Source organism: Elephas maximus, chromosome 20 (assembly GCF_024166365.1).
Source record: "Elephas maximus indicus isolate mEleMax1 chromosome 20, mEleMax1 primary haplotype, whole genome shotgun sequence".
Lineage (NCBI taxonomy): Eukaryota > Metazoa > Chordata > Mammalia > Proboscidea > Elephantidae > Elephas > Elephas maximus.
Genome location: NC_064838.1, coordinates 77,379,061 through 77,394,252, shown reverse-complemented (window position 1 = coordinate 77,394,252; position 15,192 = coordinate 77,379,061). Strand labels below are relative to the sequence as shown.

At 37.6% G+C, this 15,192-nt stretch overlaps 1 protein-coding gene across 1 annotated transcript; it reads left to right on the top strand.

Annotated features, from left to right (window-relative positions):
* The first annotated feature begins 6,185 nt into the window (after window positions 1-6,185).
* LOC126063726 (olfactory receptor 10AG1-like) lies at window positions 6,186-6,959 on the top strand. The gene has a single exon (XM_049862122.1). It carries the CDS (start codon window positions 6,186-6,188, stop codon window positions 6,957-6,959), a length of 774 nt encoding a protein of 257 aa, XP_049718079.1.
* Window positions 6,960-15,192: the final 8,233 nt, after the last annotated feature.

The window sequence follows — 15,192 nt, the reverse complement described above, 5'->3', positions numbered from 1 at the left end:
GATTTAATATATCCAAAAATCAGCTCTCAGTTTTCCCAGGTAGTCTTGAAGAGACAAATTATACGTTATGTACTTTATAGGTATATATTTTACCTATAAAGTACATAACATATATATATATATACATAAAAAAAGTATATATATTAGTTTGTTTTTAGAATGTTTATTACAACTTTTACACAAAAGCCAGCTCCTGAATGGGGATCAAGGAACCCATTTCAGAGGAGAAAACAAGCAAAATAACTTCAGGAAAATGTGAAAGGAATTCAGTCAAGTAGCAACAGAGGGTCCACATGAAGCAGCCGTAATAGGTAAGGGGAAAATTGGATTCGTGTCAATTTTTCATGGCCTCCAATGGTATTGCTCAGTTAAGGGTAATCCAAGACTCTATTCAAGTCTAAGAAATAAAACTTTCTGCTCACTCTATTCCATTGAGAGGCTGCATAGGAAAAGTATTCTGTGTAGAGTGAAAGCTCTCTAGGAAAGTAAATAAATAAACCAAATCAGAGAGTGCCAAAGAGATTTGTTTAATTAGAAATTTAACTGCATCAGGTGGAAGAGATCCCAGGGGGTAGAGATTACTATTTTTCATTTAAAGAGCATTCCCTGTTCCAAAAGAACTAACTGCTTTAAGGGTGGATTGAATATCTATGATTAAATGATGAAATAAATTATTTCAGTGAAAGTAATTTAAATACTTAAGCGTTAAAAACTCTCTTCAGTGAGGGAAAAACAAGATTATATACCAAAAAAACCAAAACTGAAACCCACTCCCACTGGGTTAACTTAAACTCATATCGACCCTACAGGACAGAGTAGAAGAGGCTGCAAATCTTCGTGGAAGCTGCTGACTGCCTCATCTTTTCCCTGCAGCATGGCTGGTGGATTCGAACTGCCAGCCTTTGGTTAGCAGTGGAGCACTTTAACAACTTCACCACCAGGGCTGTTATAATCCCAAATGAGAAAGGTAAATATGAAATGTTTTATGTTAATATTCAACTTTAGATCATGATATTATTAGAATTAATATTTAATATAGAGTAGCTGGAAACCCTGGTGGCATAGTGGTTAAGTGCTGCGGCTGCTAACCAAAGGGTTGACAGTTCAAATCCGCCAGGTGCTCCTTGGAAACTCTACGGGGCAGTTCTACTCTGTCCAATAGGGTTGCTATGAGTCAGAATCGATTCGACGGCACTGGATTTGGTTTTTTGGTTGGTATAGGGTAGCAAATGTGATGTTTTATTAAAGCACCTCCTTAATATTTCCGACTGTATTAAATATAATTTACTGTAAAAAATGGTTTTAAATAATGCTGTTACTGTTTCCGGAAAATACTAAATATTATAGGAAAATTGCATTTCTAGTAAAGACATTGTAGCAAATAAGTATTATATTTATGTATTTTAGTGCCAATATTTTAATAAGATATTAAAAGTAAAACAATCCATTAAACAAATTTACAACCATTGAGAAATCCAGCAAATATTTATTTCAAAGAAAGTAATATTTTTTAAGTTAGAGAATTTATAAAAAAATAAAGTTTGAGGTTCATATTGTTTTTCAATTTAATTTCAGGGTTTAAGTTTCTAATTTATGTCAAAGATACAAGCATAGTGAGAGGTTTGGTAGATTGGGGACATTGATAATGACTAACATCTAAGTGAAACAAAGCATTGCTAACCAAAGCCAAACCCATTCCCTTCAAGTGGCATCTGACTCCTAAGGACCCTGTAGGATAGAGTAGGACTGCTTCACAATGTTCCCAAGGCTGTAAATCTTTACAGAAGCACACTGCCACAACTTCCTCCCATAGAGTGGCTCATGTGTTTCAACCACTGACCCTTTGGTTAGGAACCGAGCGCTTAACCACTGTGCAACCAGGACTCTGTCAGAATATTGTTAAGCATTCCTTAACCATTCAGATTTCTTCCAGGGAATTCATGTTTAGATTTCAAATAAAAATATGATAACTTTAAGTTTTATTTTTCTTAAGTAAAAAGAACAAACATTTTCAAGAAAGGAGAGTTAATATAGATAGTTTTGGGAGAATACACAGGGTAAATCTCTGCTCTTTCTATTCTGTTGTCTTGAGAAAAAATAAAGACACATCTTAAATATTTATAACATCAAATATTTAAGTTGTGTCTTTATTTTTTCTCAAGAAACATGGATAATTTCAAAATAAAAAAGGTTGAGTTTGTATAATTGTATTCAATTAATAAAAATTTAATTATTTTTTAATTAAATGCTGTCATTTGTAAAACAATACCTAAAGATGTGTCTTTTTTGTCCTTTCATGAGTCTTAATTCTTCTCTTGTAAGAGTTCACTCCTTTTAAGAGTGATGCTTTCATTTTAACAATATCTATTCCTCCATTTGTCTATTTCAACTTGTCTACTAACCAAAAGGTCAGCAGTTCCAATCCACCAGCCGCTCCTTGGAAACCCTTTGGAGTAGGTCTCCTCTGTCCTATAGAGTTGTTATGAGTTAGAATTGACTTGATGACAACAGTTCCTGTTTCTTTGTTTGTTTGTTTTATTCCTTTATTTCAGTCCAGAATCAAATCCTGAGTACAGTATTAGATGTACACCCAGTTTTTAGAATCTATATTGATTTCTAGTGACAGCCTTTTCCTCTCAGACCATTTAGTATCAGTAAATACCACACAGACAATACAGGCATAGCTTGGACATATCGTAGGTTCAGTTCCAGACTACCACAATAAAACAAATAATGCAATAGAGCAAGTCACACAAATTTTTTGGTTCCCCAGTGCATATAAAAGTTAGGATAACACTATGCTGTAGTCTATTAAGTGTGCAATAGCATTATGTTTAAAAAAATAAGTACATGCCTTAACTAAAAAAAATATTGCTAACAAATGCTAACCATCACTAAGCCTTTGGCAAGTTGTAATCTTTTTATGGGTGGAGGGTCTTGCCTCAGTGTTGATGGCTGCTGACTGATCAGGGTGGTGGTTGCTGAAGGTTGAGGTGACTGTGGCAACTTCTTACAATAAGACAACAGTGAAGCTTGCCATGTCAACTGACTCTTCCTTTCACAAAAGATTTTTTCTGTAGCCTGCAATGCTGTTTGATAACCTTTTACCTACAGTAGAAATTCTTCAAAATTGGAGTCAATCCTCTCAAATCCTGGTGCTGCTTTATCAACCAAGTTTATGTAATATTCTAAATCTCTTGTGGCCGTTTCAACAACGTTCACAGCATCTTCACCAAGAGTAGATTCCATCTCAAGAAACCACATTCTTAATTCATCCCTAAGAAGTGACTCCTCATCCATTAAAGTTTTATCATGAGATTGCAGCAATACAGCCACATCTTCAAGGCCCACTTCTAATTCTAGTTCTATTGCTATTTCCACCACATCTGCAGTTACTTGCTCCACTGAAGTCTTGAAACACTCAAAGCCATCCATGAGGGTTGGAATTGACTTCTTCCAAATGTTGATATTTTGTCCTCCTCCCGTGAATCACCAATGTTGCTAACAGCTTCTAGAATGGTGAATCCTTTCTGGAAGATTTTCAATTTACTTTGCCTAGATTCATCAGAGGAATCACTGTCTATGACAGCTTTGGCCTTACAAAATCTATTTCTTAAATACTAAGACTTTAAAGTTGAAATTACTCCTTGATCCATGGGCTGCAGAATGGATGTCGTGCTAGCTAGCATGGAAACATTAATCCCCTTGTACATCTCCATTAGAGCTCTTGGGTGGCCAGATGCCTTGTCAAAGAACAGTACAATTTTGAAAGGACCCTTTTTTTCCTGAGCAACAGGTCTATAACAGTAGTCTTAAAATATTCAGTGAGCCATGTTCTAAACAGATGTGCTGTCATCAGGCTTTGTTGTTCCATTTATAGAGCACAGGAAAGTAGATTTAGCATAATTTTGAAGGGCTCTAGGATTTTTGGAATGGCAAATGAGCCCTGGATTCAACTTGAAGTCACCAGCTGCATTATAACCTCCCAAGAATCTCGGCCTGTCCTTTGAAGCTTCGAAGCCAGGCATTGATTTCTCTCTAGCTGTGAAAGCCTGACTGGCATCATCTTCCAACATAAGGCTGTTTTGTCTCCATGGAAAACCTGTTGTTTAGCGTAGCCGCCTTCATCAGTTATCTTCCGGATAACTTGCTGCAGTTTCTACACCAGCATTTGCTGTTTCGCCTTGTATTTTTATGTTACAGAGATGGCTTCTTTCCTTAAACCTCGTTAGCCAACCTTTGCTAGCTTGAAAATTTTCTTCAGCCGCTTTCTCACCACTCTCAGCCTTCACAGAATTTAAAGAATTAGGGTCTGTCTCTGGATTAGGCTTTGGCTTAAGGTAATGTGGGTGGTTTGATCTTCTATTCAGGCCACTAAAATATCCTCCTTATCAGCAATATATGTCTATTTCACTTTCTCATTGTTCATGAGTACACTGGAGTAGAATTTTTTAATTTCCTTCTGCAACTTTTCCTTAGCATTCACAACATGGCTAACTGGTGCTAGATGCTTAGCTTTAGTTCTTTCTCAGATTTCAACATACCTTCCTTATTAACTTAATAATTTCTAACTTTTGATTTAAAGTAAGAGACCTGTGAATCTTTCACTTGAACACTTAGAGGCCATTGTAACATTATTAATAGGCCTAATTTCAATATTGTCATGTCTCAGAGAATAGGGAGTCCTGAGGAGAGGGAGACAGATGGGAGAATGGAGGGTTGGCAGAACAGTCAGAACACATGATGAAGTTCACTGTCTTGTACGGGTGCAGTTTTTTACCCCAAACCTATTATCATAGTAACATCGAAGATCACTAATCACCGTAACAGATCTAAAATCACAAAAAAAAAAAAATTGAAATAATGCGAGATATACCCAAATATGACACAGAGGCACAAAGAGAGCACATGCTGTTGGAAAAATCACCCAGCTAGTGTTGCTGGATGCAGGGTTGTTACACGCTTTCAGTTTGTAAAAAAAAATGCAGTATCCGCAAAGGGTCATAAAGCAAAGTACAACAAAATGAGGTATGCCTGCAAATTATGGAGATAGGAGTCAAACTCAAGTCCATTAAAAAAGGAAAATAGATACTGACTTGCAGTCACAAATCCTATGTGCAATTGGTCAAGTTATTCACACTTAATAAGTCTCAATACCCTTATAGCTAAGGAAAAGTGAGTTTAGAAACATTTATCTGAAGTGTTGCTTTTTGAGAAAAAATAAAAATAAAGATGGGCATATGCACCCCAATGAGTGTAACATATCAGCTAATATTTTTCCTTCTTCTGACACATACACACACACATTGGTAAAAATACCCCCCACGCTATCCCAGTTTTTCCAACACGACTACAATTTATTATTTGTATATGAATCAGTGTACATAGGCTAATTACCCTGAATTAAATCCTCTTATCTTACCCACTTCATATCCTACCAAAAGATATTTGTTTTATTCTTTCATGTAAAATGAGATATTCCTTCAATTTTCTTTCTAAACTACCTACTATGAACCGTGTAATATGAACCTATATGCTTAAAATCATTAAGTGATAGGAGAATAAAGTGTTGGAATAGACAGTTGAAAAAGTATGTCAGAAGACAGTTTATGGTATAGTGTTTGAGAAAACGACTGAAAAAATGCATAGGGAAGTACAATAGGATTGTCAAGATGTGAAATTAATTTAAAGTGAGACTAGATGTAAAAGCTGAGTTTCAATCTCCACAAGTTCCCAATTGTCCCACTGCCTTTGCTGAGTCAGGCATAGCTTGATCTATCCTGGGCTGTGCTCTGAAAGTGGAGTGAAATGATCTTAAAATAAATGTGAAGGGACTATTTACTCTGATTTGACAGGAAGATGTGGGACATGCATAAATAGTATCATTCTTAAAGTGCAAACAATTGTAGTAGTCATAAAATCCAACCCGGAGGACACCTCAATACAATTAACAGAAGAGACAAAGAGATATAAGAAGGTAAAGAAAAATGCACATGTAAATTTCCCTTGTCCACAGATGAGTCATCAAGAAAAACCACCAGAAGAAAATCAAACTGAATTGATTGAATTTGTTCTCTCGGGCTTTGCTGACATGCCCCATCTCCAGCGGTTTCTTTTTGGATTATTTTTTTATCATCTATATCATTATCCTGATGAGCAACGGCACCATATTTCTGATAACGAAAATGGATCCTGCTCTCCAGAGCCCTATGTATTTTTTCCTGGCAAATTTTTCCTTCTTGGAAATCTGCTATGTATCAGCTACTCTCCCCAGATTGCTGATGAATCTTGGGACCCAGAGAAGAAGAATTTCCTTAGCTGCCTGTGCTACACAGATGTGCTTTGTCTTTATGTTTGCAGTCACAGAGTGTTTGCTCCTGGCAGTGATGACCTATGACCGCTATGTAGCCCTTTGCAACCCTCTTCAGTATCCTGTAGCCATGAACTGCAGGGTCTGTATCCAGTTGGTGACTTGCGCCTGGACCATTGGAATCCCAGTTCAGATAGGGCAGACATGTCAGATTTTCTCTCTGCCTTTTTGTGGATCTAACATAATCAACCATTTCTTCTGTGATATTTTCCCAATGCTCAAGCTGGCTTGTGGGGACATATTTGTAAATGAGATATTGATCTACATAGTTGCTGTGTTATTTGGCATGGTTCCATTCCTGCTCATACTTGGCTCCTACAGTAAAATCATCTCCATCATTCCGAAGTTGCCATCAGCCACAAGTCGAGCCAAAGCCTTCTCTACCTGCTCTTCTCATCTTATGGTTGTGGTGTTATTCTTTGGATCAGCCATTATTACATACTTAAGACCCAATACCAGACATTCAGAGGGAACTGACAAAGTGCTTTCTCTTTTCTACACTATCCTAACTCCTTTGTTTAATCCCATAATATATAGTCTAAGGAACAAAGATGTCATAATGGCACTAAGAAAATTGCTATGTAAATAATTCACTTCGTTAAAGAAACAGTTAAATGTATAAGAATTGCTTTCTTACATATTTTTAATCCAATTTCAATAGATGTATAATTTTAACTATTCCTTGTGATATGGATTGGATTGTGTCCCCAAACATACGAGCCAACTTGGCTAGGCCATGATTCCCAGTGTTGTGTGATTGTTCATTCAATCTCTTTTGAAATAAAAGAGACAAGTGAGCAGAGAGACTGGGGGAACTCCTATCACCAAGAATGAAGAATCAGGAGGGGAATGCTACCTTTGGACCTGGGTCTCTGCACTGAGAAACTCTTAGACCAGGGGAAGATTGATGACAAGGACTTTCTTCCAGAGACAATAGAAAGAGAAAGCTTCCCTAAGCTGTCACCCTGAATTTGAACTTGTACCTCTTAGACTGTGAGAATAAGTTTCACTTTGTTAAGCTATACACTTGTGGTATTTTTGGTATAGTGGCACTGTATTACTAAGACATGTTGCGTTTGCATACAGTGACAGTTATTTTCAAGTTAAAAATCACTTGTAATGTTGTCAGAGCTTTCTGTTCAAATTATATAAGTAATGTATGTATCAGCATATATACACGTGTCTGTCAGTTTGTCATACTGTGGGGGCTTCTGTGTTGCTGTGATGCTGTAAGCTATGCCACTGGTATTCAGATACCAGCAGGGTCACCCATGGAGGACAGGTTTCAGCTGAGCTTCCAGACTAAGACAGACTAGGAAGAAGGACCCGGCAGTCTACTTCTGAAAATCATTAGCCAGTGAAAACCTTATGAATAGCAGCAGAACATTGTCTGATATACTGCTGGAAGATAAGGCCCCCGGTTGGAAAGCACTGAATAGAAGACTGGGGAAGAGCTGCCTCCTCAAAGTAGAGTCGACCTTAATGACGTGGATGGAGTAAAGCTTTTGGGACCTTCATTTGCTGATGTGGCATGACTCAAAATAAGAAGAAACAGCTGCAAACATCCATTAATAATCGAAACCTGGAATGTATGAAGTATGACTCTAAGAAATTTGGAAATCGTCATAAATGAAATGGAACACATAAACATCAATATTCTCAGCATTAGTGAGCTGAAATGGACCGGTATTGGCCATTTTGAATTGGACAATCATATAGCCTACTATGCTGGGAATGACAACTTGAAGAGGAATGGTGTTGCATTCATTGCCAAAAAGAACATTTCAAGATCTATCCTGAAGTACAACACTGTCAGTGATAGGATAATATCCATACACCTACTAGGAAGACCAGTTAATATGACTATTAATCAAATTTACACACCAACCACTAGGGCCAAAGATGAAGAAATAGAAGATTTTTATCAGCTGCTGAAGTCTGAAATTGATCAAACATGCAATCAAGATGCATTGATAATTACTGGCAATTGGAATGTGAAAATTGGAAACAAAGAAGAAGGATCAGTCATTGGAAAATATGGCCTTGGTGATAGAAACAATGCTGGAGATCGAATGATAGAATTTCGCAAGACCAATGACGTCTTCATTGCAAATACCTTCTTTCACCAACATAAACGGTGACTATACACATGGACCTCACCAGATGGAACACATAGAAATCAAATTGACTGCATCTATGGAAAGAGACGATGGAAACCTCAATATCATCAGTCAGAACAAGGCCAGGGGCCAACTGTGGAACAGACCATCAATTGCTCATATGCAAGTTCAAGCTGAAACTGAAGAAAATCAGAGCAAGTCCACGAAAGCCAAAATATGACCTTGAATATATCCCACCTGAATTTAGAGACCATCTCAAAAATAGATTTGATGCATTGAACACTAGTCACCGAAGACCAAACGAGTTGTGGAATGACATCAAGGACATCATACATGAAGACAGCAAGAGGTCACTGAAAAGACAGGAAAGAAAGAAAAGACCAAGGTGGATGTCAGAGGAGACTCTGAAACTTGCTCTTGAGCGTCAAACAGCTAAAACAAAAGGAAGAATTCATGAAGTAAAAGAACTGAACAGAAGATTTCAAAGGGCCTCTCGAGAAGACAAAGTAAAATATTATAATGACATGCGCAAATAGCTGGAGATGGAAAACCAAAAGGGATGAACATGCTCGGCGTTTCTCAAGCTGAAAGAACTGAAGAAAAAATTCAAGCCTCGAGTTGCAATAGTGAAGGACTCTGTGGGAAAAATATTAATGATGCAGGAAGCATCAGAAGAAGATGGAAGGAATACACAGAGTCATTATACCAAAAAGAATTAGTCGATGTTCACCCATTTCAAGAGGTGGCATATGATGGTACTGAAGGAAGAAGTCCAAGCTGCTCTGAAGGCATTGGTGAAAAACAAGGCTCGAGGAATTGATGGAATATCAACTGAGATGTTTCAACAAACAGATGCAGCACTGGAGGTGCTCACTCATCTATGCCAAGAAATGTGGAAGACAGCTTCCTGGCCAACTGACTGGAAGAGATCCCTATTTATGCCTATTCCTAAGAAAGGTGATCCAACCGAATATGGAAATTATAGAACAATATCATTAATATTACACACAAGCAAAATTCTGCTGAAGATCATTCAAAAACGACTGCAGCCATATATCGACAGGGAACTGCCAGAAATTCAGGTTGGTTTCAGAATAGGGTGTGGAACCAGTGATATCATTGCTGATGTCAGCTGGATCCTTGCTGAAAACAAAGAGTACAAGAAGGATGTTTACCTGTGTTTTGTTGATTATGCAAAGGCATTTGACTGTGTGGATCATAACAAACTATGGATAACACTGAGAAGAATGGGAATTCCAGAACACTTAATTGTGCTCATGAGAAACCTGTACATAGATCAAGAGGCAGTTGTTCGGACAGAACAAGGGGATACTGATTGGTTTAAAGTCAGGAAAGGTGTGCGTCAGGGTTGTATTCTTTCACCATACCTATTCAATCTGTATGCTGAACAAATAATCTGAGCAGCTGGACTATATGAAGAAGAACGGGGCGTCAGGATTTGAGGAAGACTCATTAACAGCCTGCGTTATGCAGATGACACAACTTTGCTTGCTGAAAGTGAAGAGGACTTGAAGCACTTACTAATGAAGATCAAAGACCACAGCCTTCAGTATGGATTACACCTCAACATAAAGAAAACAAAAATCCTCACAAGTGGACCAATGAGCAACATCATGATAAACGGAGAAAAGTTTGAAGCTGTCGAGGATTTCATTTTACTTGGATCCACAATCAACGGCCATGGAAGCAGCAGTCAAGAAATCAAAAGACGCATTGCATTGGGCAAATCTGCTGCAAAGGACCTCTTCAAACTGTTGAAGAGCAAAGATGTCACCCTGAAGACTAAGCTGCGCCTGACCCAAGCCATGGTATTTTCAATCACATCATACGCATGTGAAACCTGGGCAATGAATAAGGAAGACCGAAGAAGAATTGACACCTTTGAATTGTGGTGTTGGCAAAGAATATTGAATATACCATGGACTGCCAAAAGAACGAACAAATCTGCCTTGGAAGAAGTACAACCAGAATGCTCCTTAGAAGCAAGGATGGCAAGACTGCGTCTTACATACTTTGGACATGTTGTCAGGAGGGATCAATCCCTGGAGAAGGACATCATGCTTGGCACAGTACAGGGTCAGCAGAAAAGAGGAAGACCCTCAAAAAGGTAGATTGACACAGTGGCTGCAACAATGAGCTCAAGCGTAACAACGATTGTAAGGGTGGCGCAGGACCGGGCAATGTTTCGTTCTGTCGTGCATATATATGGTTGCTATGAGTCGAAACCTACTGGACGGCAACAAATAACAACAACAACAAAATGTATCAGCAGATAGCAAATTATTCCATTAGCAATTCTATCATTTCATTTTTCAATGTCCTCCCTCAATAAGAACTTTTGCTTGGGCTGATTTAATTTAGTCGTTTGTAATGTATAATCTGTCACTTATCCTAAACCGTATCAGCCATTTCCACGAGTGTGCACACAGTTGTGGCACTCATTTTAAAATACCAGGTTTGCGATATACATGAATTAAAACTATGCATTGTTCCGTCAACATCCATGTGGGATTGGTTCCAGGACCCCCAAAATACCAGAACATGTTCCTTATATAAAATAGCACAATATTTGTATATAATCTATACACAAACTCTTGTACAATTTTTAATCATCTGTAGATTACTTATAATACCTAATACAATGTAAATGCTATGTAAATAATTGTTATAAAGTACTGTTTAGGGAATAGTAGCAAGACATGAGGCAATCAATGCTCAAACAAGTGCTGGAGAGAGAGACTGAGGATCTGTGAAATGGCAGGAGGCTACTGCTGGGTACGCCTACACATCATTTCATTTGCAAAGATTCTGGGTAGTGCTTGGCACAATATCAACAATAATAAGCTCAATGATAAACCTAGAGAGGTCTCTCTGAAGAAGTAACATTTGTACTGAGTCCTAAATAATTTGAAGTAGTAACTACGTAAAGAACATTCTAGGAAGATGAAAAAGCAATGGAAGACCCTTAAGGTTTACATTCTTAGAAGTCTAGAGACTGATTGCCTGGGGAAAATATGTGTTAGGAGATGAGTTTGGAAATAAAAGTAGAGGCCAAGTTATGTAACACTTTTCAATTCCTGGGAAGACATTTGAATTATTTCAATTACGATGGAAATCCATAAAAGCGCTTAAGATTTTTTGTGGAGAAGAGTTTGAGTTTGAATCCACCAGCCCCTCCTTGGAGACCCTATGGGGCAGTTCTGTTCCACCCTATAGCATCGCTATGAGCCAGAATCAACTCAATGGCAAGGAATTTGTTTTTATTTATTAATTTATTTTTAATAGAGAACACTTAAGAAATAATTAAAAATGCAAATTCCATAGAAAAATACTGTGTAGCCTGGTGGAAGCAGTAATGAATCTTTCAAGTGTTTAAATCACTTAAAATTTTAAGCTCAGCCTTGAAACAAGAATCAGGTGAGACAGGAAACCTATTAAGTAGCAATCTACTGCATTCAATGACGGTGTTGGATTTTATGTCTATATACACATATATAAACTCATAACATTGCTGTCGAGTTGATTCTGACTCATAGTGGCCCTACAGAACAGACTAGAACTGCCCCATAGAGTTCCCAAGGAGCACCTGGTGGATTCAAACTGCTGAACTTTGGTTAGCAGCCATAGCACTTAACCACTACGCCCCTTGGGCCACTAGGGTTTCCATATATCTATATGTATAGTGGTCTGTTGGTATCTGCAGGGGTTTCCAGGACCTGATGACAGAAAAACCTGAGGATATTCAAGGCCATTAAATAAATTGGCAGAGTATTTTGGTTTATTTGTATATCACACAGGTACGTCCTCCCATATACTTTAATTCAATTCTAGATGACTTACAATTACTTACGATGCCTAATACAATGTAGATAATTGTTATGCATTACTGTATCGTTTAGGGAATACTGTCGAAACAAGATGGGAAAAACGCTCAAACCTCATGTGCTAGAGAGGGCCTGAGGACCTGTGAAACTGTGGGAGGCTACATCGAGGAATGCAAACACATCAATTCATTTGTTTGGATTCAGCGTGGCGCTCAGAGTGCGCCAATTTCAAGTTTTGCTTTTGAAACTTTCTTATTTTTTTCTTTTCCTAATACTGCTGATCTCGTTAAAACTGTGGATGTGAAACGTGCAGATACGGCGAGCCAACTGTATATGCGTATATATATGTATGTATATATATATGTAATAAATATGTACTTTATAATGTTAACTTTACATGGTAATTATATATGATGTTTGATTCTATATGTACCTATGCGCAATCTCTGTGTATATATATGTCTGTGTGTGTATATATGAGCCCTATCAGTACAGTGGTTAAAGCACTCTGGGGTTAACAAAAAAAGTTCAGCAGTTCGAACCCACCAGCCATTCTGCAGGAATATGACATAGCGATCTGCTTTTGTAAAAATTTATAGGCTTGGAAATCATATGGGCAAGTTCTACTTAGTCCTGCAGAGTTTCTATGAGTTGGAATTGACTAGATGGCTGTCCTTTTGATTTTGGTGATTTCCTGGGAAAAAAGGAAATTCCAGAGGAATTAATTGTGCTCATGAGGAGCCTACTGACAGCCAAAGAGGCTGTGGTTCAAAGAGAACTAGGGGATATTGCGTGACTCAAACTGAGTAAAGTTGTATGTCACCATGCTTATTCAATCTGTATAATGAGCAAGTTACTTGAAAAGCTGGACTGTATGAAGAAGAATGTGGGAACAGGTTTGAAAGTACTCATTAACAGACTGCAATATGCAGGTTACACAACCCGGCTTCTGAAAGTGAAGAGGATCTGAAGCACTTACTGGTGAAGATCAAACACTACAGTCTTTAGTATGGATGGCACATCAACATAAAACAAAAATCCTTAAACTGGACTAATAAGCAACAATGTGATAAACAGGGAAAAGCTGAAAGCTGTCAAGGATTTCATTTTACTTGGATCCACAGTCAATATCCATGTAAGCAGCAGTAAAGAAATCAAACCTCATACTGCATTGGGCTAGTCTGCCGAAAAAGGCCTCTTTAAGGCGATGAGAAGCAAAGATGACACTTTGAGGGTACCTACATATGTGGAAACCCTGGTGGCATAGTGATTAAACATTCAGCTGCTAACCAAAAGGCTGGCATTTGGAATCCACCAGGCATTCCTTAGAAACCCTATGGGGCAGTTCTAATGCTCTTAAATAATTTTATAGATTAAAACAAAACAAAACAGAAACACAGGGTTTCATAATTTTTCCTACTTCACATACATGCAAGGATTTTAACTCACTACCCGTGTTCTGGATCCCAGGTGAAGCAGTGGTTAGGCACTATGGCTGCTAATGAAAAGGTCAGCAGTTTGAATCCGCCAGCCACTACTGGGAAAACCTACAGGGCGGTTCTGCTCTGTCCTGAAGGGTCATTATGGGTCAGAATTGGCTTGACTGCAACACATTTTGGGGGGGAGCGGTTTACCCACGTTCTAGTTGTAGACCTGAGTTTGATCTAGGCCTTCACCACTTGTTTTTGTTTGACTTGGAAAATTATTTAAACCTTCAATGTAACTTTTTTATATTTGACTGAAAATAAATATGAACTTTATAGTTTCTTTGAGAATTAATCTGTTTTAAAGAGTAGGAGTTCTTTGGATTTAGTTTATCATATGACATTCTTATACTCTGTAATAGTGATGACATTTATGGCTAAGGAATTTCCTTAATATTTTCCCTTATCTACAGCCTTAGGAACAAACATATTGTGGACACAATTAGGAAATTAATTAATCATCAACAAACTGCTTTCACACTCAATGAAATCCAAATAAGTTTTTCTTCATTTATGCCTATTTCCAAACACTTTTCACATAACTTTTCACTCTTTCTTGAGTGTGGTCTAAGTCAATTGTTGTTATCGTTGGCGTTAGCTGCCATTGAGTCACAGCCCGAGTAAAGGCAAATCCATGTGTTACAGAGTGGAGCTGGGCTCCATAGGGTTTTATCAGCCATAATCTTTACAGAAGCAGATAACCAGGCCTTATCTGCAGAGCCACTGGATGGGTTCAATCTGCCAACCTTTCCTCTAGCAGCTGATTACAAACCACTTAAGCTCTCTAGGTTCCTTCTTAAATCAATTAAACACTGCCTATCCAATTATTTTGAATCTTTTGCATGCTTTAAAATCATTTATGGCTTAATGCAGAAATGATGCATTCAGATTCACTTGCTATCAGGTGGTGTCAGAAAAATATTTTTAAAAACCTGCCTTGGACAATATCTCATTCAGGATGGAGAAGTAAAGGTCTATATTTAGGGACTCAATACTTATATTATTGTTTGACTTTAAGTTGTGGTAATAATAAAAGAACTGCAAACACATAACACAACTGCCTTTACTGTATACTCACAACTATTGCTTTTGATTCAGAAAATTTATAAAGCAAACTTTTTTACTTCCCTTCAAAAACTTTATTTTGTTTCAAGTAGTGGAAAAATTGAGGTTTGAATTATGAAAATGTTATCAGATTCTTAAGGAAGAAAATGTTAAAAAAAGATTAGCTACTGTCTATATATACATCCTCAACTAAGTGTTGAAAACAACACTGTATTTCAAGAAAAAGTTCAGTTGACTTCAAGTCTTGTGTCCAAAATAATTTTCCAAGAGGTAATCAGAGAGAATTTCCACACCTGAACACAAAATCA

Bases quoted from the DNA above. Each gene is read 5' to 3' on its own strand.
- LOC126063726 (XM_049862122.1), top strand. From the start codon at position 6,186: ATGGATCCTGCTCTCCAGAGCCCTATGTATTTTTTCCTGGCAAATTTT.